The sequence below is a fragment of the Alexandromys fortis genome, unplaced genomic scaffold (genome assembly GCF_014885135.2).
Source record: "Alexandromys fortis isolate MF-2015 unplaced genomic scaffold, M_Fortis_MF-2015_v1.1 scaffold_152, whole genome shotgun sequence".
Classification (NCBI taxonomy): Eukaryota; Metazoa; Chordata; class Mammalia; order Rodentia; family Cricetidae; genus Alexandromys; species Alexandromys fortis.
Window position 1 is genome coordinate 3,763,379 of NW_026068045.1, and position 25,666 is coordinate 3,789,044.

At 51.7% G+C, this 25,666-nt stretch overlaps 3 protein-coding genes across 4 annotated transcripts; all 3 read left to right on the plus strand.

Annotated features, from left to right (window-relative positions):
- Positions 1–6,319: 6,319 nt before the first annotated feature.
- Positions 6,320–9,474, plus strand: S100a2 (S100 calcium binding protein A2). Of its 2 annotated transcripts, none has more exons than XM_050118670.1 (3): positions 6,320–6,759; positions 8,087–8,234; positions 9,210–9,474. In XM_050118670.1, the coding sequence occupies exons 2-3, from the start codon at positions 8,094–8,096 to the stop codon at positions 9,360–9,362; spliced, it is 294 nt and encodes a 97-aa protein (XP_049974627.1). In that variant the 5' UTR covers positions 6,320–6,759; positions 8,087–8,093; the 3' UTR covers positions 9,363–9,474. The 2 variants fall into 2 exon arrangements, with proteins under 2 accessions (XP_049974627.1, XP_049974628.1); XM_050118671.1 differs by lacking the exon at positions 6,320–6,759 and adding an exon at positions 6,776–8,003.
- Positions 9,475–20,990: 11,516 nt separating this feature from the next.
- Positions 20,991–21,786, plus strand: S100a3 (S100 calcium binding protein A3). The gene is made up of 2 exons (XM_050166497.1): positions 20,991–21,131; positions 21,502–21,786. The coding sequence occupies exons 1-2, from the start codon at positions 20,991–20,993 to the stop codon at positions 21,664–21,666; spliced, it is 306 nt and encodes a 101-aa protein (XP_050022454.1). The 3' UTR covers positions 21,667–21,786.
- A 1,138-nt stretch (positions 21,787–22,924) lies between these two features.
- S100a4 (S100 calcium binding protein A4) lies at positions 22,925–25,371 on the plus strand. Its single transcript, XM_050166496.1, has 3 exons — positions 22,925–23,091; positions 24,368–24,523; positions 25,074–25,371. The coding sequence occupies exons 2-3, from the start codon at positions 24,383–24,385 to the stop codon at positions 25,236–25,238; spliced, it is 306 nt and encodes a 101-aa protein (XP_050022453.1). The 5' UTR covers positions 22,925–23,091; positions 24,368–24,382; the 3' UTR covers positions 25,239–25,371.
- The last annotated feature ends 295 nt before the right edge of the window (positions 25,372–25,666 follow it).

Here is a 25,666-nt window from a genome sequence, read left to right on the forward strand (position 1 = left end):
ATGTGTTGCCATGCCCAACTATTTATATGACTTCTCACCACTCAAAGTCAGGTTCATATTGTTTGAGCAACAGTTACTTTCTGGACTAAGCCATCCCCCAGCAACTCCGTTTTTTTTTTTTTTTTTTTTTTTTTAAAGTTGTCCTGAATACGTGAATGCATCCTGTGTTATGGGACGACCACCCAGCTAGGCACAGGATGTTATTGTTTGGATGGGCACTGCACCCCACAGGCTCATGTGTTTACAAACTTGGTCCACAGCAGGTAGTGCTGTTTCAGGAAAGTAAGAAATCTTTAGAAGGTGGGACTTAGCTAGAGGAAGTGGGTCACTGGGAGGTAGGCCTTAAGGAGTTGCAGCCTTGCCCAGAGTCTGGTTGACTTCTTTGCTTTCTGGCTGATGACATGACGTGCCCAAGGGTCCTTCTACCCCCACATGGAGCTGCTCACTCGTCCGAGCTTTCCTCAGGATGAGCTGTGCTATTTCGAGTAGTGAGTCAAACACACCCTTCCTCTCTTGAGTTTTTTCCTTTAGGAGTTTTCATCCTGGTGATGGGAAAAGTAACTAGGCCAATAAGATCTTTGTGTTACTTTAGGTTTATGGGTGTTTTGCCTGTATATATGTCTCTGCTATGTGAGCATGCAGTGCTCAAAGAGGCCAGAAGAGGGCACCGGAACCCCTGGAAATGGAATAAAAGCTGTCGCGTGGGTTCTAGAACCCTGGTGTCTCTGGAAGAACACCCAGTGCTCTCAACTGCTGAACCATCATCTTTCCAACCCCAAGATCATTATATATACCATGGACAGGTGTGTAGCCATTTCTTCAAAATTTAAACATCCCTCTAAAGCGCAGGCAGTAAACAAAACTTCCCTATCTCAGGAAGCTCCTAAAACAGGATTCAGAGGTGTCTCCCCAAAAATATAGAAGCAGAGAGGACTTCTGGGGAGAGGAGACTTGTTGGTTTGCTGAGCTGCCTGCAGGCAGTGCAAGGTAACTAATTGTTATTGGTGCCTGGGGTGCAGGGTTGGAGTGGGGGTGGGGGTGGGGGTTTGGTAATGCAACTGTCTTTGAGTCATCCAAGCTCCAGCCTGGAACCCCAACAAACTCATCAATTCACTACAGATATTTGTCTCCCCAGGAAAGTCACCCAGCATGGTCCTTCTCTACACCTCACCATGGACAGACGCTGCCCAGCAGGACCCATGGGGGTGGTGGGCCCTTAGTGGAGGAAGGGAACACAGAAGCTTGGATGGGAGGGAGCAGCATCAGTGGTGAGGGGAGAACAGAGTCTTCTCATGCAGGTGGAGAGGGCAGTGGAGTGAGTCATCTTCCAAGAAGGGGGCTTTAAGCCGCTCCCTCTCCATCGCTAGCAAGACCAAGACGAGCTTCTGCTAGCACTGGAGAGAGCTGATTCCATAGAATGCAAATGAGGCAGATTTCGGAAGGTTCAGGGGTTGTGTGTATCTGGAGGTGGGATAATACAGGAAGGGGAGAAGAATCTAGCAGTGAGGGACAGTGCTTGAGCCTCCATCCACCATCCATAAAACACTTCTCAAGCATGCTGGAGCACGCAGGAGACCCGGGAAGTAGATATGGAGACGTACCTGGAGGAAATAACCTTTGAGCTGAGCTGGAAGGGTGATTAAGAGGCTTGTGATGGGGCTGGAGGGATGGCTTTGTGGTTGAGAGCACATGGCTGCTCTTCCAGAGGACACAGGTTCAAAGGCTCACAAGAGTCTGTAACCCCAGTCCCTGGGGATCTGACACCATTTTCTGGTTTTCTTGGGCACCATATGAATGTAGCACACAAACATACATACAGATAAACACTCATCCACATAGAATAATAAATAAAATCCCTCTCTCCCCCCAAAAAAGAGAAAAGAAATCAGAGGCTGGTGGGTGGCTCCATTGAAGGCTTTCCACGAGAGTACAGGGCATGGGCGCAGGTTTGGGGGCACGAGAAAGTATGATATACCACAGCAAAGTTAGCGTGCCAAGAATAGCATGCCACGCCTTGGTATCCTAAAAGCGGTGAGAATTCGCCGAATCTGGAGAGATTTGAACTTTTCAAGAGTCACCCTGGAGGCAGAGCTGAGGAGGGTTGGAGTGAGGCCCAGGAGCAGGGGCCGGAGAGCATCAACAGCAGGACCAGATGATTAGAATGAGGCCTAAAGCAGTGTGGCCAGGGACCAGGCATGCTTAGAAATAAGCAGGCTGACCAGACGTCTGGTTTGCAGCCAGGGGAAGCGGAGGCTGGGAGGAAGCCAAGCGTCTGGTTTGGGCCACTGGGTGGATGGTAGTGCTCTTTGTGGCCCTCGGGAAGCCTGGTTCTTCCATCTGTCTGCCTCCAGGCTCCATTCTTCCCCCCGGAGATTCTGCACAGCTCCCCTTCTCTGGTCCCCATGGCAGGATGTTTCCTGTGGTCATTCCTTGGGGATTTGTGGCTCTCCGAGGCTCTGTTTTCCAACCCTGTCTCACCGCTGCTCCTGGGACACAGAGGAGACGTTATTTGCTGGTGTAATGACTGGTGGGCTTTCAGGCAGTGAGGAGAGGGAGGGCTCCCGTCCCTAGTATCCCCGCCCCCACCCCGGTGTCACGCAGCAGCACCTGATGTGGGTGAGATCCTTTGCGCGCAGAAATAAGACCCAGTCTTTACTGGAAGGTGGGGGTGCTCACAAAGGTTGCTTTTTAGTTTATTTCAAATTCGGGCCACAGTATATTTGAAGTCAACAGGAAAAGGTGCCAGAAGTGGAGATACTGAGAAGACAGGCTCCTGGACCCGAGTGTGGCAGACACTTGAGGCTAATTTGCTGGACAGGAGCAGCAACTATTCATAAGGCCTCTTGGCAACACTGGTGGCTGGGGCACGCAGACGGTTAACACTGCAAAATCACCCGTCTTTGAGTTTTCTTTCCTCCCTTATTTGTTGGGTGGGAACATGTCCTGGAGTCCCAATTTTCACTTCTATAAAGTAGGGTGAGATGGTCCACCTTCCTGGGATTGTCTTATGAACTAGGTGGGATAATTTATGGAAGAACTTGGCACACAGTAGGTCCTCTGCAGCCACAGGAATGCACACACTTCTTAGGAACCGCAATGTGAGACGCGTGGGGGCTGGAAAGATGGCTCAGAGGTTAAGAGTATTGCCTGCTCTTCCAAAGGTCCTAAGTTCAATTCCCAGCAATCACGTGGTAGCTCACAACCATCTGTAATGGGGTCTGGTGCCTTCTTCTGGCCTGCAGGCATACACACAGACAAAATATTGTATGCATAGTAAATAAATAAATATTAAAAAAAAGAATGTGAGGCGTGGCTTCTCCTGTAATGATAATGACCGTGCTGCTAGGGGAGAGCAACGGCTAAGATTTATAGAACAGATCGTGAATGACTTCACGCAGTTTGATAAAAAGAACTTCAAAGTTTATTTTAGGGTGCAGGGGATACTAAAAGTGATCCTCGTGGCAAAGAGGTTTAGACTCTGAGGTGTGGTACCACTTACCCAACATTGCAGAGTGAGTCAGGGCAGCACCCAGACATACCTGGGAAGCTGATAGTGAGGTCATTTCTCTTTTCACTGAGCTGCCCCCCAAAAGCAGTGACTTGGGCAATGCTCAGGTTCTCATTTCTGACACCTCTGGCAGCCCCTAATCCTACCCCAGGCATTTGAAACAGGTTCCCGGTTTCGGGCTTCCACCTAGGCTTCTCAGCAGGGGCTGTCCAGGAAACCCCTTCTATGTGAAGCAGGTGTGGGCGTGGGAAGGCTCCTTGGAGATGAATCACCGCTGCCGCCTCCTTGGTGAATCACGCTCGGGGCTTGGGAACAGCTTGCTGGTGGACCTGAGGGAGAGCCGCGAGCTGCACTGCAATGATAAATCTCCACCACTAGAAGGCAGAAAAGGGACAGGCAAAACCGGAGCCGGCCAGGGCTGGCACTCAGAGCTTGGGAGGGGGTGGATGGAATGTGAGGGTCCAGCTGGGCCAGGATGTGGGCAGTCAGTGCCTGGGATGCTCCACCGCCTCCTTCTGCCCTGGATTCTCAGCTGGAGAATGTCAGAACAGATTGGGGCGGAGTGTGTGTGTGGGGGGGAGAGCTGGGGTGGGATGGGCTCATCCACCTGGTGTTATCTGTCCTGATGTTCTAAATGCAGATGCTCAAGGTCACACAGAAAGTCAGAGGCAAGTCAGTCTGCTTTGGGAAGTTTCAGGAGCATAGATATTGGATGGGGCACAGATGTGGCCTGCATGTCTGAGATGTGAACAGGTGTCCAAGTCCTGCTGCCTCTGTCCAGCCCCCTCTCGCATCTTGTCCCTGTCTCCCTGGTTCCTCTGTCACTATTATGTTCTCATTGATCCATTCCTCCAATCTTTTTTTCCTGACTCTTCCACCTGACTGTTTCTCTGTCCTCTTTGTCAGCCTCCATCCCTGTCCTCTGGGGACTTGGGTCCTTTTCTGGGTCCCAGTGGCAGGATGTTTCCTGTGGTCACTCCTCAGGGATTTGTAGCTCTCTGAGGCTCTGTTTTCCAACTCTGTCTCATTGCTGCTCCTGGGACTCAGAGGAGATGTTATTATTTACTGGCGTGCTTTCAGGCAGGGAGCAAAGAGAGTCCCCTGACTCCTACCTACCCACCAGCCCCAGTGACCTCTGTTGCCAGTCAGCAGCCATAAACGCTGGGAGGCACCTGGCGTGGGCGAGATTCTGTGCTCATGCAGAAATGAATAGGACCCAGTATTCATCAGTGAGCTCACCACAAGACCAGGGTGAGAGAACGCCAGTGCACAGTGGATCTGTGTAAATAAGGAGACGCTCAGGCAGAGGGAGGGCACCGGGAGTGTGGTGTATGTGCCAGGACAGGTAGAAATGGAGTCTAGCTGGGTTAGAGGAGCCCTTTCAAGTGGCCTTCAAAGGGTAGATGGGATCTCAGGAGAAGGAGACACACGTGGGGGTGTGGTGTGGGCAAATTCTGAGCAGGGCCTTGGCTTCAGCACGTGTTTGTACACTTGTTCAGAGAGCCATGACTGGCAGGGAGGCTGGAAAGCAGTGGGTGTTAGCCCGAAGGGTGTTTCCCTGCGCACTTAGCACGCAGGGTGCTCCACTGGGCACTTTACGGAAGAGACGCCATGTAGTTTCTGAGTGGAGAGGGATTTAATGTGAATAAAGTGAAGTCACTGTGAGTGGCAGGACTTTGTTCCCTGTGGGCTCCTCCCCGGGGTGGAGAGTTTTTACCTCTACTTAAGTAGTTTGTGAAGGGAAGGGCAGCATCATGAGGGGTGGAGGAGGGGGACACTCAGGTGCCTTGGAGAGGAGGGGGACACTCATGTGCCTTGGAGAGGAGGGGGGACTCTGGGTGCCTTGCAAAGACAGAGAAGAGGACACTGGAGGAGCCAAGACCCACTTTATCTGTGCTCTGCAGCTGGTTGCCACAGCGCCCCCAAAGCAGAGACCTGGGGGTCTGATTCTGCTCACTCACAGGTTTCCGTGGGGTCACCATCCTCATCTCCCTTGGTGCTGCCTGGTGAGGGGCTCCACGCTGGCACTTGTGGGTTGGGGTTTCCGGCTGCTTCTCTGGCCTTGGGGAGCAGGGTGTGCCTCTGAGTCACCACCTGGGCATCTGAGCCTGGAACCATGTGAGTCACCCAGCACAGGGGGAGCAGAGAGAGGGTGCCTGATGTCTGTAGGGGAAGAGAGCTGGGCCCACAGGAAGGGCGGTGCCCAAGTGGGGAGGATGGGATAAAGAACAGAAGGGGGGCAGTCTTGAGGTCAGCTCTTTCCTGAAGACCTCTCCCTTGGGCCCAGTTGAAGGACACAGTGTCCTTCTCCATGGAGAAGACACATTGTGGGGTGGTGAGGGCCATGGCTGGGTCCAGGCCCCTGTTTTCAGCCCTGGCTAGAGGAGTCATTCCCACCCATTCACCTATCTGTAGAAGAAAGAAGAGGAGGTTCATGTCTCCCTTTTTTCCTCTTTTGCGTCTCACACAGACTGCTGCTCACTGCATCTGGGTCTGGTACAGAACCATTGACCTTGCTCATTTTGAAGTAGTTTAAACAAACCCAGCCACCTCCCTATCTCATTAAGAGGGATTCTGGTGTCAGGCTTTTAAAACAAAACAAAACAAGCAACAACAAAAGATTTCTTAGACCTCCTGATATCCTCTAGATGTCTCCCACTGCTCTTCTGAACCCCAGCTTTCTAGGGTGCCTGGACAGCTTCTCTCTGTCTCTTTCTATCTCTCTTACACACACACACACACACACACACACACACACACACACACCACACACACACATATACCACACACCACACATATCCATGAATACAGGCTGTGAAGTTCCCACCTACCCTGTGTCCCCCGCATCTTCTGACACAGGAGGAAACTGTGACTCACAGGCATAATATGAGAACCAGGCTTGGAATGAGTCTCTAGGCCCCAGGACAGAAGCTGCCTCCCCTCTTCCCTGACCAGGCTCCCCATTCCCACAATGCCTTTGTTTCTATGTTGAGGCCCAGATGAGCTCAAGGTGCCCTTAGCTGGAACTGGAGGCTCTTCCAGCTGGTGCTGAAGCCAGTGTTTTCTGAGAGGGATGGGCCAAGAGGAAGTGTGTGGGGTGGCAGGAGGCCAGATTTTATCAAGATCAGGTTGGGACAGGTTCTGTTTCCCAAAAATGACAAATTGGAGGCCAGTAGGATTCGCATATAAATCCCTACCCTGAGTGTCTTGGCCGCTGTATTCCCTCCTGGGTCTCTTCACCATCTGGTCTGGTGAGTACCTCTGTTCTGCACAGGACCTGGGTTTCAATCTTTGTTCCACTATCTCAATCCTTGTTCTTGTAGTTTTCTCTGACTTCCTAGTGGGACTTCCCATTTCAAGAGACCCTCTGTGAAGTTTTGGATGGAAGGACCTTCCCCAGAATCCCCTTCGAGGGTTTAGATTACTCTGTGGCCTGTTCTCTCATCTCTGGGTCTGAGGTCTCTGTTTCTTAGTTTAGATATGCCTGTCTAGGGCCTCATTTTTGGGGTTTAGGCCTAGGAGTAGGCCATGGATATGTGGGGGAGAAGCGGATGTAACTGCCATGAAGCGTATCTGAAGTCCCCCACTTAGGAGACTGAGGTAGGAAAGTCATGAGGTCAGTCTGACTGGGCTGCACAGTGAGATGTCGCAAAAACAGTCAATACTGGGATCTATTAGGAATAAGAAGCCAGAGACAGGGTCTCGGTGCTTAGCCCCGCCTGGGTCCAGTGCCAGTGTAGCGGCAGAGTCTTGCCTAAGGCTGCTTACTGTGCTGTTCTAAGCGGGTGAGGGTGGGGCTTGCGGAAGCAGGGAACTTTCCCTGCCTCCAGCACTGGCTCCTCGGGCTTACCCTGGAACCCACCCAATATTCTTAGAGGAATTTGGAAAAAGTGACCTCTGAACTTTGACCTCATCTCTTCAGCTTCTAGCCCGATCCCAAGACACTGGGCATTTAATATTTTTTAGTTCTAACCCCAACAGAATCCTTCTTGATGGGAAGAGTGTTCAGTTGTCTCCATCCTGCTCCCTGTCTGCAAAGAACCAGCATGTGCGGCACAGCTCGCAGCCTGTCACATTAGGAGAGTCCCTGTCGGAAGGATGGCAGAGACTCGGTCTTCAGGAGACTAGGATCTGTGAAAGCTTTGACCCCTGCATGGGGCCTCATACTCTTGGACTGTTCCCATGGCTGCTGCCAAGCAATCCCGGGGGCCCATGGACACATTTATGCTCTACATTCCTGGCACAGACAGGAGTCAAATTGAGCTTCTAGACACCCTGCAGCCTCCTCCCATCCCCCTCTCTGCCTCCCGTAGACACGTAGGGAGGCCTCCCCGAAGAGGTGTGTCCCTAGAATACGAGGTCCTGCTTTAGGTGGCTCCAGACCACAGGAGAGGTTTAACATCTGAGTGCAGTGTGAAGTGGCTGTGTGAACCCTGCTCCTCAGGGAGCACACTTCCAGAGCAGGATGCAGGCATTGCCTTGCCATTCCGAGAGGGTAAGCTTGGTGGAGCAGAAGCAGACCTTGTAGACTGGACTTGAGGCCCCAAGATCCTCGATGGTGTTCTTTTGTGTCTCCAGATTCAAGATGTCCAGTCCACTGGAAGAGGCTCTGGCTGTGATGGTCTCCACCTTCCACAAGTACTCTGGTCAAGAGGGTGACAGGTTCAAACTCAGCAAGGGGGAGATGAAGGAGCTTTTGCATAAGGAACTGCCGAGCTTTGTGGGGGTAAGTGAGGCAGGCCAGGAGGGGAACCAAGGGGAGGCGAGGAGCGGTAGGTGGACACACAGGGTAAATCCTGGTGTTCGTTCCAGGGTGGGGCTGAGGATCTCCCCATCAGCTTCCACTCCCCGGTCCCTGGGGTGGCAGTTAGGTCTGTGTGTGAATGGACTTATCAATGGCTAGCCCCTTCAGTATTCCTGAGCACGCTGCTGTGGGGCCTTCAGAGTCCATTGGTAGAATCTTGTTATTTGCTAGTGGAATAGTCCCAAACTCAGGGACGGGAAAAAGAATGGATTCCAGCTAAGGCATGCACCCTGGGGCATTTGGCAGCGAGGTGCAGCTAGGTCTCGGTTTGCTTCTTGTCTTGAACAAACTAACGGGTAATCCTAGAGACTCAGGTCTCAGGCCTTAATATGAGGCAGGGCTTACTTTTTGTTTTTTTCTCCATTTAGGGTTAATTCTCTCCCATTGTTTTGGCTGGTATTAAAAAGTTCGTCTTTTCTGAATTGAGCCAGCTGATGTAGGGGGCAGTAAGCTTTGATTTTTCTCATCGTCAAGATGAACCTGGGATCTAGCAGAGATTAGAGTTCATACCTAGTCTGAGGAACACCAAGCACCCAGCATCCCCCACTCCAGCAAGCATGCTGGATCGAGACAGGGTCTCTCTGTAGCTTTGGAGCCTGTCCTGGAACTAGCTCTTGTAGACCAGGCTGGCCTCGAACTAACAGAGATCCACCTGCCTCTGCTTCCTGAGTGCTGGGATTAAAGGCATTGCCACCACCACTTGGCAATGTGGAGACTCTTACATCATAGTCTATCTGTCCTTCCTCACTGGGCCTTCTTGGTACCTCACGGGGTCTCCTGCCACCGTGCACCTGGCTGCCCACTGGGGAGGGGACGGTGGATACTAATGTAAAGGGGAGGTTTTGGCTGTAGGTCGGGCAGGAATTGGGTAATAACTCCACTCCCTGCCACTTTCAGGAGAAGGTGGATGAGGAGGGACTAAAGAAGCTGATGGGCGACCTTGATGAGGACAGCGACCAGCAGGTGGACTTCCAGGAGTACGCCGTATTTCTGGCACTGGTCACCATCATGTGCAACGACTTTTTCCAGGGGTCCCCAGCCCGGCCCTGAAAGCAGAGCGCTCCATACCCTGCTGTGTGTCTCCTGAGCCCATAGGGCTTTCTCTCTATTTTTTTTTTAAATTTTGTACTAAATAAACTTTTGTTTGTTCATTTATGGACAACATCGTGATGACTCAGTGATGCTCTGTGTCCTGGATGGATCAGTTAAAGGGCTGGAGACAGAAAGTGCTCTGGTTTCCGACACCTTCTGCTCCCCGATTCTCCTGAGGTCGAAGGGTCTACTCTTTGGGAGTTCACAAAATGAGATTTGGGGAACTGGGGTATGCTGATAACATTTTGCTAAGAAAAATATTTTAAAAGGCAGGTTGGGCATGGTAGTATAACCTTTAATCCCAGCACTCAGGAGGCAGGGCCAGGGGGCAGAGTCAGGGCAGGGGTATGGGCAGAGGCAGGGCGGGGGGGGGGGGGGGACAGAGGCAGGGGGGGGGGGGGGGGGAGGGAACAGAGGCAGGGGCAGGGGGCAGAGGCAGGGACATGGGCAGGGGCAGAGGGCAGGGGCAGGTCTCCAGAGTTTGAGGCCAACCTGGTCTACATAGTAAGGCCCTGCCTCAAAACAACAAAACAAAACAAAACACACAAAACCTCCCCAAACCACAAAAAGACGAATACCGCCTACAACTACAATCATTTCACCTCCCTCCCCAGTTTCAACAGAGAAGGGAGGATAAAATCTCAGAACATAGAACAGCCCTTAACATTTGAGACTGAAGGGTGAGTGGTTCCAAGAGCAGCTCAGGGAGCAGCGCTGGCCTAGCCAGCCCCAAGTTTCATTAAGGGCTCCTTGTCAGATCCCAGGCCTGGGGCCGGGTTCTCGTTTTCAGAAAGCTTCATTATCCTACCCACTTTCAAGTTGGCTAGCTCAGTTCTGAGTTCACTCTCTCCCTGTTGAACTCTGCTAAAGCCTCTTAGGAGCCTGCTCAAGGCAAGAATTCTTATGTTTTGCCATTTCCCCTAAAAATGTAACCTAAGCTGCTATATATCCCATGGCAATCAGGTGATAGTTGAGCACATGGTTCACCAGCTTTCCAGCCTATAAACACCAGGCCCCAGGAGGTAAGGCTCTTCCTTACCTCCGTCCAATTTTATCTTTTAATTTACTGTTCTTGAAAGGTTTTGATAGCTACTGGATTTTGTACCAGTCATACAAGCATTCGGAGGTTACGCAAGGCCCGATCTGTGATGACTTAACTAAACTGGCATCTGAGCATTAGACATCTTGATGGTCAGTTCAAGTTTGGTTCAGTGACTCAGATGTCCTCCTAGCTACCTGTTGCTGTAGAATGAACCACTCTAAGACATGCTAGGCGAAAACATACATTTATATCTCTCATGGTTCTATGGGTAGGCTGGAAATGGTTTTGTGGGGGTCTCAGGCAGTTGCAGGCTACCATCCCTCAAGGGGCTTGCTCAGCGTGCTTTGCACTTGGTGCTAGTTGTGTGGCTGAAGCTCACACAGAACCATCAGTGTGCTGCTAGATTTATGCCAATTTGACACAAACCGTAGTCATCTGAGAGGAGGGAACCTTGACTGAGAAAATGATCCGGCTGTGGGCAAGCCTATTTTCTTAGTGATTGATGGGGAGGGCCAAACCCATTGCGGGCAGGGCCACTCCTGGGCTAGTAGTCTAGGGTTCTATAAGAAAGCAGGCTGAGCAAGTCGTGGGGAGGGAGGCGTGTGGAGGGAGGCAATAAGCATGGCCTCTGCATCTGTTCCCGCCTCCAGGATCCAGCCCTGTTTGAGTTCCTGTCCTGACTTCAGTGCTGGACCACAGAGCACAAGTGTAAGCACAACAAACTCTTCCTCACGTGCAGTCCGTCATGGTGTTTGTCGCAGCAACAGAAAACCTAACAGAGACAATCAGCTTACTGGATCCCTCTCTTGACACTCCAGCAGGTTGTCAAGAAAGTGGGCTTCTCTCTTTTTATTACCATGAAAAGAGACCATTTGTTCCAGATGGGGCCTGTCCCGGCCCTAGGTGAGCAGAGAGGACAGAGCTGTCACGTGGTCCTCTCACCTGCTCCTTCCTCCTCTTCAGAACTCTGTCTGATCTTCTCTGCAGGAGGCCCCCACACATCAGAGCTTCCTGGGGAAAAAACAAGCAGCCAGGAGAGCATCGCTTTTGTGTTGTTATAATTATTATCCATCTCCTCTTTTCATTAAAAAAAAAAAGCCAAGGTGTCAGCATACACAGCTAGGAGTAGCCATATTACTTTGCTGAGCCCCAAAAGATGTAGGCAAAGCCCTGTCCGCAGGGTCATGACTGCTGTGTTAACAAGGCAGAGGTTCTGGAGGACAAAGCTTTTCCGGTCTCATCTTCACTCACTCTGTCATCCACCTAGAGTATGGACACTGAGCCCTGGAGGCATAGCAGCCATGTTGTGACCAGGAATCACAAACATAGTGTAGGGGATGGTGTGCTGTGGGTTTAAAGAAAAAACACAAGGAAAGGACATTCCCTGGGCCCTCAACCCAACCCAAAACTACCTACAGAAGACTTGTTATATAAAGTGATTGAAGTCAGACAAGTTTTCTGCAATTTACTGCTGAGTAAACTACAGATTAGTAAAGAATTTGACATTGTGCATATTTCTCTGTGTGCACACGTGTGTGTGTGTGTGCGAGAGTGAGGCTATGCTAGGGCATACGTGTGGAGATCAGACGGCAGCTCCTTCATGCGTGGTCCTCCTGAAGCTGAGTCAATCTTAATGATTTGTGTGTTGAATGAAACGCAGCAGAAACGATGCCCTGGGGATTCTGAAATACATCTCAGGAACCTTTCAACTTCCAGTGGAGCCTCTTGCAATGCTCAGGCTAAGATGTCAGAATGGGTCGGAGCTAGGGACTATGCTCTGAGAAGCCCAAGCTAGGTGGGGAGACCATAAGTTGGATCTTTCTTCCCCGGGAAACTCTGATGTGTGTGGGCCACTTGCAGAGTAGATGAGACAGAGTTCTGAAGAGGAGGAAGGAGCCGGTGAGAGGCCACGTGACAGCCACTCGCTCTCAGCGCTCTGCCCTCCCCACACACCTAGGGCTGGGAGGCAAGGCCAGGCAGGTCCCCTGGAAGAAATGGTCACTTTCCATGGCAATAAAAAGACAGAAGCCCACTTTCCTGACACCCTGTTGGATAGGAATCTGGTAAGTATGGGTCAGGGAGTCATGATGCCAGTAATTAACGTCCAAGGGCAATTCTCAAAGCTCCTTAAAGGCACACTGTCATTTCGGCCTCATGGTAACCCAAAAGGGGCTATTATTAAACCGTTTTACAGATGGGAAAGCGGAGGGGGCAGCTCCGGCCATTTGTGCTTGGTCCACTCATGCTCCAGCTGTTTAATCCTGCCTGTGCCCGCACCTCGCTAATGAGGAAACAGAGACCAGGGATGTTAAGGGCTAGTGTCTGGACTTGACCCATGTCTGTTAGAGAACTCCTCATCCCTCTGGGACCCTGGGCCGGCAGACTGGGCCTCTCTCCTCTTTCTGAAGCCATCTCCAGAGCTTTGGACTTTGTGTGACCTGGAGGGGACCTGGCTGAATATGGTTCAGTTGTACCTGGCACATCGGCCCAAGTCGCAGGGAGATGGGGCCTCCTTGCAGGGGGTTGGCTCTGTGAACTCTGATTTCTTTTGGTGCTACATAGAAGTGGGCTTCTCAGTTTTGGATTTGGACAGTCAGTTGGGCTAGCAAGACCAGACTTATCTTGCTGCCTCTGAGGTTTCCCCCACTCGGAGAGGCTAACCACTCCATTTGGTATTGGACAGAATAACCGACATCAAAAGGCTGAATGCAAACGAACAAGCTTCCCCCTTCTTTGTGCTGAGGCGGAGGAGGGTCTGGACATCACTTTTTTTTTAAATAATTAAAATTTTTTTTTATGGTTTATTAACTTTATTTTATGTGCATGGATGTGAAGTGTCAGATCCCCTGCAATTGGATCTTCAGACAGTTGTGAGCTGCCATGTGGGTGCTGGGAATTGAACCCGGGTCCTCTGGAAGAGCAGTCAGTGCTCTTAATCACTGAGCCATCTCTCCAGCCCCTGGACACCACTCGCTTGTCAAGGACCTGTGACCGGATCTCCCCATTCCTCCTGGAATTGCTTCTGGGATGAGAATTGTAGCAACCACACCTCCGGTCAGACCACCATTTTATGGTGTGGCTTGGAGAGCTCTCTAGTGTTCTGTGGAAAGGGAGACTGAGGCCAGCGTGAGTTAGTTACTAAACCCAAGATGATTGCTCGCTCAGCCACTCAGAATGGAGCCCAGGGAACAAGTAAAAAGATCTAATCCAGAAACCCAGGAAAACGGGAATACGGTAACATAGGCATCCCCTTAACCCAGTAGTCTTTCTACCTTAAACAAGGAAGAGAAGACGAGGCTCTTAGACTAGGGATGGATCGAGACTTCCCTGTGCCTTTCCCGTGATCTGGAATAGGACATGGAGAAACGAGGTTGATACATGCGCGGTCGGTCATGCAGTGACGTGGCTGTGATCTTGAAAACGTCTTAGATACTCTTACCTCGGTGTCTTTAACCTTGACTGGGGAGGAGAGGGGCTGGGGTAAGTTGCTCTTGTCCTGGGAGTCCAGACAAACAATCTTTAAATAACTAATACGTCTACGTGCAGAGTTCAGCAGGATCTGACCCGGAGGTTAAGGTAGCAAAGGAGACAGGCACAGACGGCGGAAGTTCCTAGAGTTTTCACCCTTATTTAGTTATTTGCGACAAGGTGTTGCTGTGAAACCTAGGCTGGGCTCAGACTTTCAGCCATCATCCTGCCTCAGCCTTCTAGGAGTATAGACACGCAGTGCCAAGTTTGGCTTCATCTTGTTTTAGTTATCAATTGGATGTTCCTGTGGGCAAGAGAGCAGTGGATGTGGTAAAGTGGCTTTCAAGCCAGTGCTTGAAAAATACCTTAGGTGATCTGTTTTGTTTTTGAGACAGGGTTTCTCTGTGTATCCCTGGCTGTCCTGGAACTCGCTCTATAGGTCAGGTTGGTCTCGAACTCACAAAGATCCGCCTGCCTCTGCCTCCTGAGTGCTGGGATTAAAGGCGTGTGCCACCACTGTCCAGCACCTAGGTGGCTTTTCTCATTTTAAATCAAACATCAGAGATGTCAGTTGAGCTAGGAGACTTGCTCAGCTCATCACCGCCAACGCTACTGATTTTCTGAGTCAACTAAGAACAAGCAGAGATGGCTCCACACTTAAGAGCATCTACTGTTTGTACCGGGGAACCGGGGTTGGTTCTCAGCCCCCACATAGCACTCAGTTATGGGTTCTGGGTCAATGCAGTGAACTGGTACCCCACTCCACAGCTCCCATATGGGTCACCTGATCTCTCTACCAGCTCACTGTTCTCATCTGTGCAGTGGACACAACCAGCTATTGGTTTGGTAGTCAAAGCAAGAAGCAGATCTGACCTCTGCAGGTTCTTCTTGGTCCCAGTTTAGATTCTCTTCCCATTCCCCAGCTCCAATTCCATAGCTTTGACTCTGGCTCCAGCTTTCTCCCTGGCCCCAGTGCTGGTCCCAGTAACTGGATACCCCCTCCCATATGTTCTTCCTACTTGGCTCAGAAGATCAAAGAGGAGGTTGATTGTTTTGGTCAAGTTCATTTAACCTCACAGGGCTATTGGATTTGGGTGATCATTCTGGCCCTAGGGCTCAGATTCCTTTGCCAGAAGTAAATTGAATTTCCAGATTCTTGGGAGCCTCTATTTTTTCCCTGAGGTGCAGGACCAGACACTGCCCTTTAGAGGGGTGGTTGTTTTCCAGGGATCTTAGGTGATGGCGGTGATAGCAAGGAGACAGAAGGGGAGCCAGGGAGAGTCAGGGCTTCAGCTTGTAAGAAGCTCTGCCAGATAGGCTAGCATCTGCTGTCACCCTTCACGCACCATCTTGCTGAGCCTTTGAGGCAATGCTTCTCAGTCTCCAGCAGCAGCGAATTTCTCGCATTTCTCGGAGGTCAGCTCACCTGTCCTGGGGGAGCTATGTAAGGTGAGGAGTCCTGGTACAAGGTTCAGCCCGAGGGAGGGGATGGAGCGTGTGGACAGGAGAGAGTGGGAAAAAAGGAGGGCGGTTCTAGTCCAGGCCCTGGAACTGGGGTCCACTGCTGAGCACTGGGGGTCACTGCAGAAAAGGGGTTCCGGGTAGATGCTGGAAAACTTCCAGTAGGGCAGGAAGATTCCATGCACTTTAGGAAGGGGTTTTGGGAACCAAGGGAGGAGAATTTTGAGTCCTGACTTCCTTCTTTGTGGAGGCAGAAGCTGAGTAAGATGGTCTGGTGGGGAAAGACTGGTCCCTACTCCCTCCATCAAGGGAACTCAGGGTGTTTCTGTTGAGTTAGACTTGGGGGGCCAGAGCTTTCGCATTGCCTCAGTAACAGCTAGTAACACAATGTGTTTCAAAATGTCCTTTTTTCCTCCCTCCTTCCCCTCCCCTCCTTCCCTTCCTCCCTTTCCCCCTCCTCTCCTTCCTTTTTTTTTTTTTTAAACAAGGTCTCACTGTGTGGCTGTGACTGGCCTGAAACTTGCTGTGTAGACTAGGCTGGGCTTGGGCTCACTGACATCGGTTTGCCTCTGCCGTTCAAGCACTGGATGAAAGACATGTTCCACCATCTAAGCCAACACTTTGGATTCTCAGGGTAAGAACCTTCCTAAACCCTCTTTGGAGAAAAAAAAAAAAAAAAAAAAACCTAAATCTCTAACAAGGTGAAGGGCAAACATGTTGAAGTCAGCTGATGAGGAGGGGTGGGGTTTTGAGTGGAAGGGCGGGGTTTGAGTGAAGGCCCAATTAAGTGTTCTTTCCATGTTCGTCCGCCAACCCCACATCTCCACCAAAACAAGTCTCTTGGCTTCTCCCAGCGCTCCCGCCCCCTCCCGTGAACACAGATGCAGTCTTCCTAGGACTATGCCCAGAAACATGAAGGGCTGTTGGATAAGAAAGGGGACTCAGAAGCTAGGCTGCGGGACTCTTCCATCTTATTAAACATTGATTTGTTATTGTCTGTTTCTCGCACTAGGTTGTCATCTCCCTTGAGAGGAACTGTGCCTTTTTGTTTATGTTATATCCTGGATGCCTCGATCAGCGCTCTAATTACTTGTATGCACAGTGAACCTGCTACCCACTAGTAATATGACCCTGGACCAGTCACTGCCTCTCCGCGTTAATATTTACCAAGCCCTTATGATATTTTAGTAATGTTTATTCCGTGAGCCTTGCTGTGCTGGCTCAAACCCACAACAACCCTATGAGATGGTTAACTTTTTATTTCTATCAGGGAAGAAAACCAGATCCCAAGAGGAGAGGTGACACGCTGCTGGTTGCAGGTGGGAATAAGTCATTGACCTAGAAGCAAATTAATAGCTGGTCCACTCTGTCCCCTCCTTCTGCTGTGGTGTGACCATCCCTGTCCTCTTCCCTAAACTCCTCATAACTTCTTGCCAATAAAACATGATTAATCACAGTTCTTCCTTCTGCACAGTTGCTTACACCCCTCACCTGCATGGCGGGCAACCTCCAGGAGGAGATGGTGGCCCAGCAAAGATGGGTGCTGGGCCTAGGATGAGGTCAAGGGCTTTCAGACTGGCCGTACCGGCATGAGGGCTTTGTCACCGGCTGGGAAGCCAGGCTCCTCTTCTCCTTCCCATACTCTTCTGGGTGTTGTTGGATTTTCTCTCTGTGAAACAGGGAAGCTTAGGGCTAGGGAGAGAACAGAGAAGCAACAGGAGAGGATTTCCGTGTCTGGGAAATGGCGGTCTCCGCCTGTGTCAGCTAAGAATGGCAGGAAATGCTGGACAGAGTTAAAATGATCTTTTTCAAACATGGAAGGACTGAGGGCATTAAGAAAAAACCTAGACCAGACATGGCGCTGCACGCCTTTATCCCAGGACTCAGGAGGCAGAGACAGGCAGGTCTCTGTGAGTTTGAGCCAGCCTATTCTACATAGGAGCTCTAGGATAGCCGGGGATATGTAAAAAGACTCTGTCTCATAAAACAAAACAAAACAAAAAGCCCCTATTGTGTCTGGAGAGATAGCTCAAATGTTAAGAGTACTTGTTGTTTGGCTGAGGACTCAGCTTTGGTCTCCAGCACCCACCCACCACCGTCTTCTGATCTCCTTGGGAGAAGGCACGTGTTATATAGAGATATGGACACTCACACATAAAATAAAAATAAAGGTATCTTAAAAAAGTAAAAACAATTTCAGGCTGAAGAGATGGCTTAGAAGAGCCCTGGCTGCTCCTCCAGAGGTTCTGAGTTTGATTCCCAGCACCCACATGGCAGCTCACAACTGTCTGTACCTCCAGTTTCAGAGGACTCATCACCCCCACACAGACACACATGAAGCTAAACACCAATGTGCATAAAATTAATTAATTAAAAAAGTTTCAAAATTAAAAAAAGAAGAAAGAAAGGAACTCCATCAGAATTCTAAGTGATGGCTGGAGAGAAGGCTGAGCTACTAAGGGTGTGTACTGCTTTTGTGGAGGACTAGAGCTTGTCCCCAGCACCCACATGAGGTGGCTCATGTGACCTGTGACCCCATCTTCATGGGGACTCATTGCCTGTGACAAGGTGGGCACCTGCACCTCATGTGCACAACACTCATGCACAGACACAGAAGTAAAAATAAAAATAAAGCTTAAAAAAAATCAAGAAAACAAATGAACAAACCAAAGCCTCCTTAAAAAAAATCTTAAGTGACATCAAAATCTGCGAAGTTGAGCACGGAACCCCGAGGGCTCTAGCCAAGATGATCTGGGGGGTCAGGATGACACAAGTGAAGCCCAGGGCTCACAATGGAGGGGACACAAGTAGAGAGGTGATGCTGAACCCCAAGGGGCAATACTCTTTTTTGGGGGGATTCAAGACAGGGTTTCTCTATAGTCTGGGAGCCTGTCCTGAAACTCGCGCTGTGGGTCAGGCTGGTCTCGAACTCACAGAGATCCGCCTGCCTCTGCCTCCCAAGTGCTGGGATTAAAGGTGTGTGCAACCACCATCCGTCCAAGGGGCAACACTCTTCAGCCAAAGGACAAATGAATGCTCTACCCCCAGAACTGCTGGGAAAACTGCCCCGGTGCTGCGCAGAGCACAGACTAGGGAAGCAGCTTCCTCAGGAGCTGGGGACGCGCCAGCTCCCATATGATTCTGTGGCCCACATTCGTCTACATCACTAGGAGTTGAGAGACAAGAAAGTCCAAGCCCTGCCAGCTGAGGCTCCCTAGGAGGAATACCCTTCCTCCTGGGTCTCAAAACAACCTCACAACAGTTTCCTCCAGTGGAACAAGCAATTCACAGCCAAAGGCCACTGAACATTCAGTGATCTGGAGGCTGGGCCAGAGGGTGCCCCATGTCCTTAGATGCCTCACCTGGAAGTAGGGGCCTGAGCCAGGTGTTCTCAAGGTCTCCCTGTACAGGGGCTCTGGATGTCTGGCCTAAGAGAATCAGGTGTGTTCCCATTTTGTATTCTGGGTCTCTTGATGATCAAGAGCTCAGGAGAGGGATGTGTGTGGCTGGAAGATGCCACCAGGAAGCTGCTGCCAGTTCTCAGCTTTGGGGAAGGGCGGGGGGGGGATGAGCTGGGAGTGGTGTCTGAGACTCGGACTGGGCCTTTGATGTGTGCGTTGCTAGGTGGGCGGTGGGCCTGTAATAGAGGCTGCTGAGGGAAGAGGGCAGGAGACCCTGGGGGCAGCTTCAGGGTTGACCTACTTGGGTCCCTATAATTGCTCCCTTCATCTCTACAGGCTACAAATAGGGACACCCAGTTGTTAGGCTCCAATAGCTGAAACGCCAGCAGCAGAGGTGAGTGTGGCTGCTCAGGACTGCCTTGGGCTGGGTGTTGGGGTCTCTCAGGAACCCCTCAACAGCTGCTCTGTTCCTGGATACAGGGCCTGGGAATGGGAGCAGAAAGTTGCGTTAGCAGGTGTCGAAATGAGGGAAGTCGGATATGGTGGACTCAGAGGTTCCCTTGAACACTAAGGGGCCCGTAGGAAGTTTGGCCGGGCCTGGGGATTGTGCCCAGCCATGGTTTCGTGCTGATATGGGGACAGTGGGCATCTACGGTTCTGGAGCAGCCCTTAGTGAGCTCCTTGCGGCTTTGCTTCATTCTTGGGGATGAGTTGGGACAGGCCAGCGCTGCTGGTGAGGAGAGGATTGCTGTGAGTCTTCAAGCCCTAAGCTTCTGAAATAGCAACTGAGGTGGCGCCAGGCAGACTGGGGGAGCTCAGAAGGGCTCTGAGGTGCTGAGCTCCTGTGACCATGGCCCCTTCCTCTCTTGGGAAGGTGGTTCCTTGTTTCAGTCCTGGGCTGTCACAAAGAAGTAGACCCTAGCAATGCTTGCCACTTCAGCTCCCACCCCTCTACCTCCTTGGGGACAATTTGCTCCCCGCAGAGGGAACTCCCCAAGAAGTCGTGGCTCTGGCTGCCCTGTGTTGCAGGACTCCAGTCCCCTGGGGGAGTCAAGAATGAGTCATGGGCTCACATGGAAACAGCTCTATGGCTTTCCTGCCTGCCCAGGGTTTGCCTAGGCTGGATGGGCAGTGGAGGGTGACAACAGAAGTGGGGTGGGTGGGGGAGGGCTCTTCTCAAAGCCTTCTGTCTTAAGACCCCACCCCTTCCACGGGAAGGGAGGACGGCTAGACGATAGGGCATATCATAGCCGAGTAGACCTATGAGCCAATGGACTTGGCAGAGACCCCCGGTCCACGTTTCTGACTAGGCCTCTAAGGCTGAATTCACCTACTTTACAGGAAAAGACAATCGAGGCCCAGAGAGAAACAGTTCACCCAGGCCTGCAGAGTGAGCAGAGGATGAGAGTTCCCAGCTGCAGCTTCTTTGGGTCAGGGAAGGAGGCATAGCGAGGTGGTAGGGGATCCCCTTACGATCACATCCCTGCTGGCACTAGCCTCACCAGGGCAAAGAAGCACTGGACAGGGCTTCCTGAGCAAACTCTTACAGGACGGAACTCCAGGTCCCCAAGGGGCAGAGACTTCTAGGACCAGGGGCTGCATCACGTGGAATGGTGTCCAATGGGAGACAGTTTCCAGAAGTTGGGGTGAGAAAGGACTGGAGGGAATCAGTGTCCTTAGGGAGACCCACAGTGAGGGGTGCAGGTGATGGGGTGGGATATTCTGCTCCTGAGGAACATATGGTAATGTTGGGGAAATGAAACTTTGTCCAGAAAAACCACAACAGGCATAATGGGGAGGTGAATTGGCGTGTGTGTGTGCGTGTATGTGTGTGTGTATGTTGGTGTGTGTGCATGTGCATGTGTGTGTGCATGTGTGTGCGCGCGTGTGTGTATGTGTGGTGTGTGTGCATGTGCGTATGTGCACACACGTGTGTGTATGTATGTGCGTTGTGTGCATGTGTGAGAGTGTGTATGTGTGTGTGCACATGTGCGTATGCGTGTGTACATGCATGTGTTTGCACGTGTGCACATGTGCATGTATGTGTGTGTGTGTGTGTGTGTGTAAGTAGTTGTCAAGGAGGGCTGCTTAGAGGAAGGGGAACTTCAGCATGCTGGAGACTGACAGGTCTGGAATTAGCTCTCAGGAAACACTGAGGAAGAAGCCTGGCCTGGCTCTCCTTGTGAACCACACCCTTTTTTTGTGACAGTGAGGATGACCCGGCCCCTGGAGCAGGCAGTGGCGGCTATTGTGTGCACCTTCCAGGAGTATGCTGGGCGCTGCGGGGACAAGCACAAGATCTGCCAGTCGGAGCTCAAGGAGCTACTGCAGAAGGAGCTGCCCACTTGGACCCCGGTGAGCACCCTCAAACCTCTTCCCCCTAGTGGGAAGTACCATTGGGACTCTGCAAAGGCCGGCCTGGGGTCAAACACCAACATAGGGCAGCAAGAGGGAGAGACCGGACTGTTGGGAGGGGACATAGGGAAGTGAGCCGACATGGCTGCATGAGCCTTAGCAAAATAAGATGTAAAGTAGGGTGACAGTCACTCTTCCTGTGTTGGGATAACGCTCTCCGTGGCTAGGAGCAAGGGAGCTGAGAAGCAGGGCGAGGCTGGGCCCCAGGAGGGTGTGGGTTGGAGTAGGGGAGGCCCATCCTTTGGAGGGGAGTGGTGTAGACCTGGCTTATGCTCCTCACTTCCTGATCACCCCTTCTCGTCTTGCACAGAGTGAGTTCCGGGAGTGTGACTACAATAAGTTCATGACCCTTCTGGATACCAACAAGGACTGTGAGGTGGACTTCAGCGAGTACGTGCGCTCGCTTGCCAGCCTCTGTCTCTACTGCCACGAGTACTTCAAGGACTGCCCCCCTGAGCCCCCCTGCCCCCAGTAGCCGCTGATCCTGGAAGGACAGGGTCTGCTCCATTGCTGTCCCTGATGTGCTAACCCTGGCTACTCAGGTAGCGAGGGTAGCCAGCCTGTGCTTCCCTTCACGGAAGGACAACATCTGTGCTCACACTTTGGAGGCTCAGTCATGTGCGCACAATTGGGACTGCTGTGGCCGGGGCCTGCTCAGCTCCTAATAAAGAAATATCAGCTTGGCTTGGTTTGGTTCTTCTGATGGGACACCTTGGACTTTGGGACCAGGGTCCTTGGGAATCTTTATTCCTCTATGTTCCTTATCACTGGAGGAAGGAGGCTGAAGGCAGGGGCCTCAAAGGCAGTGTCAGACACCACAGGAATGCACAAGTCTCTGTGTTCAATAGGAGGGTGTGGCCGGGTGTGGCCGTTACAAGCTCCCATCAGCTGAGACTGGGGGGGTGTCATTGTCTCCATCTCTCTGTCCCCCATCTTGAGGTGGAAGCCTTGCCTTGGGCTTTTTAGGAGGGCAGGAGGCTCTCTGGGAGGAGGGTGTGGCTGTGGCTGTGGCTGTGGGTGTGGGGATTGGAGACCAGGGAGCAGCAGTAATAGGATTAGGACCTCCCAGCCAGGGAGGGAGGCTTTGTATTTATTGGAGGGGGAGGGGATACTTTGAGTCAGTTCTCATCTCTAAAACCACAGTCCCTAAGCCCCAAATCCCTGTTCTGACCCTCACTCAATCCCCATGTTTGTACCCATCCTTGGAGATTAATCCTGACTCCCCATTTTATCTAAGTTTTCTCTAACTCTCTTCACCAAGTTGAGAGTTCAACCCTGAATGCTCCCATCACCCCTGACACTCACACTGGACCTTCTACCCACTCGTGAAGCTCACTACTAACTCCATCACGACCTACTAGGCATCTTTCCCACTTCAGACCTGGGGTGGTCCCTAGGCCCCTCCTGACTTGCCAGTCTTCACCCTGGGTCTTACTGACCGTGACAGAGATGTTCAGGCTGGAGAGAAGGGCTGACTGGCTGGGGTCACCTCCTACCTAAGGGGCCACACATTTCCAGGGCAGTTTCCCACCTCTTCACATTACTTCTCCATATCCTTTCCTGTGGCCCACGTCCCATGCCTAGGTTGCCCTGTCTCAAAGTTTCCTAAAACTTTGGCTGAGCTGAGGTTACTGGGTGGGATCAACACCATTCCGATCTATTGTGCCATGGGGGCTCTCTCACTGCTTGCCTGTGCCTGCTGGGGAGCAGGAAACTTGGCTCCCAGGCTGGGTTGTGGAGGGGGCTGTGACATTTACTGCATCAACCAACAGCAGAAGCACGGTATCCGTGCTCCCCCCATCCCCTGCATGGGCAGGGCCTGCCTGGCCGTGTATAAATAGGGCAGACATTTGGGCTCTCCTCAAACCTCTCTGTTCATCACTTCCTCTCTCCGGGTCTGGTGAGTTGTGTTAGTCTGATAGCAGTGTTAGTGGGTGGCAGAGGCAGGGGCTGGGACAGGAGAAAGGGAGGCTTCTGGGTAGACAGATGTTTTTAATAGATCCAGATGAGAGATTCTGATGTGGAGGCTCGTGTGTGTGTGTGTGTGTGTGTGATGAAAACAAAACAAAAAGAATGAAAACAAAACAAAATAAAGAGAGAGAGAGAGAGAGAGAGAGAGAGAGAGAGAGAGAGAGAGAGAGAGACAGCGTGCATAGCTGGCATTTGATCTCTCAGGAGTTTCTGAGCTGCCGAGGCTTACCTGTGTTGTTTCTACAGTGTCTGTTCATGTTTGGGAGATGTGATAGGTACCTTGACCGGTGTTTGCTGGGCCATTCAAGTCAGTGTGTGCAGGAAGCAGATGCAGGAAGCAAAGTAAAGGACCTGTCGGCTTTTTTTTTCTTTACATTTAAATTACAGTTATTTATTTGTGTTTGTGTGTGCAAGGGTTGGGGATGGGGGCTCATGCCAAGGTGCACTTGTGGAAGTCAGAGAGCAACTGTGGGAGTCAGTCTGCTCTTTCTGCTGTGTGGGCTCTGGGCACAAAACTCAGCTCATCAAACTTGGTGCCAAGCACCTCTCCCCATTAAGCCACCTCTCCAGCACCCACCTGTAGGCTTTTATCTTTATAGCACCCCAGGACAAGAAAACCCACTTTCCCTCCTTCCCCCTGTGCCCCTGCCTTTGCCACTTCAGCTCACTCCTCCCTAAGCTGGTCACTAGGCAGCTGGTTTTTTCCGCTGTAGGTCCCTGGGCAGGCAGCCAGCAGCCGCGCCCAGTGCTGGAGGGAGAGAAGAATGGTCAGAGACTGGTGCTTGTGGTTGAGCTGAATGAGGGATGGAAACTGTTGTGTTGAGGCCAGGCCTGAGGGAGGCCCCAAAAGCTGATGGCACAAATCTTGAGAGCTTGTGCAGTAGTCTCTGCATGTTTCGGGGCCCAGAGCATACACGGCTATCTCTCCATCAGTGGGTCCCCTGGGAGTGAGGGCAGTCCCCTGAAGTACTCTCAGAGGATAGGACGGAATGGAGCACTTAAAATGGGGGCAGAACATGTCTATAACCTGGGTGCCATGCAGCACCACCCCATGCAGCGCCACCCCATGCAGCGCCACCCCATGCAGTGCCACCCCATGCAGCGCCACCCCATGCAGCGCCACCCCATGCAGCGCCACATAGCCAGTTCTTGATACCTTGTTGGTGTGGGTCGGCCAAGGCTACCTGTGTGTCTCCTGCCCCTAGGTCTCAATTGGCATCATGGCATACCCCTTGGAAGAGGCCTTGGACATGATGGTGTCTACCTTCCACAAATACTCGGGCAAAGAGGGGAATAAGTTCAAGCTTAACAAGTCCGAACTGAAGGAGCTTCTGACCAGGGAGCTGCCCAGCTTCCTGGGGGTGAGTGGGTCCTGTGCCCCCGGAGGAGGATGGGGCTCTGGTGGGCGCTAGTCTAGCTACAGCTGGCACGTATCTCTAGGGTGGGGAGACGGAGAGCTTGCTCTGTGTGCTTGGGGTAGAACCACAGCGAACCATCTCCCTCTCGCTAGTCCTCAGCTGAGAGGAGGCTTAGGACGAACACAATTGAAGAGGCAGTGGAAAACCAGAACCAGACCTAAGGCAGTCAGTGTCTGAAGCCCCAGCCTAGATGAGGACTGTTGGCCACAGAAACTGAGTTTCTGTGTGTGAGGAAGCAACTGTGGAGGCCACAAATACCTGCAGGTCCTCCCCTCCTAACACCTCACATTAGCTGTTGCTAATGAGATAGTCAAAACAGGCATGGGGAAGGTGTGGTCCTACCCTTTCCCCATGATTCCAAGCACTTATCCAAGAAGCATCCTCCTCTACATAGCTTAGCCCCAAAGCTGCCAAGGAGGGCCTGGAGGCTTTCCCGAGCTTCTCAGAGATCTAGCTTGGGGTTGGCTTCTAACTGTGCCTCTTCTACCTCCAGAAAAGGACGGATGAAGCTGGATTCCAGAAGCTGATGAGCAACCTGGACAGCAACAGGGATAACGAGATAGACTTTCAGGAGTACTGCATCTTCCTCTCCTGCATTGCCATGATGTGCAATGAATTCTTTGAAGGCTGCCCAGATAAACAGCCCCGGAAGAAGTGAAGACTCCTCAGATGGAGTGTGGGGGTGTGGTCTGCCAGGGGGCCTCTTCCCTGGTGGCTCTGAGCATAGTGCCTTACTCTGGCTTCTTCTGCGCACAATGCTGAGCAAGTTTAATAAAGAGTATTGAAACTAAGAGCAGTTGCTGAAGAGACTGGAGATGGTGGGATTTGGGCTGAGGGAGGGTATATCACAGGGTGGGGGTGGGGACTGCTGGGAGTTGAGCTGGAGCTCGGTAGGAATAAAACTAGAAAAGGTTGGGGAGGAGGGGTAGAGTGGCTGACTTCTCGTGCATGCAAGTGTGTGTGTCTATGTGTGCGTGTGTGTGTGCACTCGCACGTGTGTGCACATACCTACAACAAAGCAAACTCTGGGAACCCTGAAGGCAGAAGCCACCAGAGGCTTGGCTTGGAAGGCTCCAGAAGTGGGAA

What these genes read in the sequence shown, in the direction of transcription:
- S100a3 (XM_050166497.1), top strand. Translation starts at nt 20,991, where the DNA reads ATGACCCGGCCCCTGGAGCAGGCAGTGGCGGCTATTGTGTGCACCTTC. An exon ending in AGCTGCCCACTTGGACCCCG is followed by an intron (nt 21,132 to 21,501) that starts GTGAGCACCCTC and finishes CGTCTTGCACAG; the next exon opens with AGTGAGTTCCGGGAGTGTGA.
- S100a4 (XM_050166496.1), top strand. Translation starts at nt 24,383, where the DNA reads ATGGCATACCCCTTGGAAGAGGCCTTGGACATGATGGTGTCTACCTTC. An exon ending in AGCTGCCCAGCTTCCTGGGG is followed by an intron (nt 24,524 to 25,073) that starts GTGAGTGGGTCC and finishes TTCTACCTCCAG; the next exon opens with AAAAGGACGGATGAAGCTGG.
- S100a2 (XM_050118670.1), top strand. Translation starts at nt 8,094, where the DNA reads ATGTCCAGTCCACTGGAAGAGGCTCTGGCTGTGATGGTCTCCACCTTC. An exon ending in AACTGCCGAGCTTTGTGGGG is followed by an intron (nt 8,235 to 9,209) that starts GTAAGTGAGGCA and finishes TGCCACTTTCAG; the next exon opens with GAGAAGGTGGATGAGGAGGG.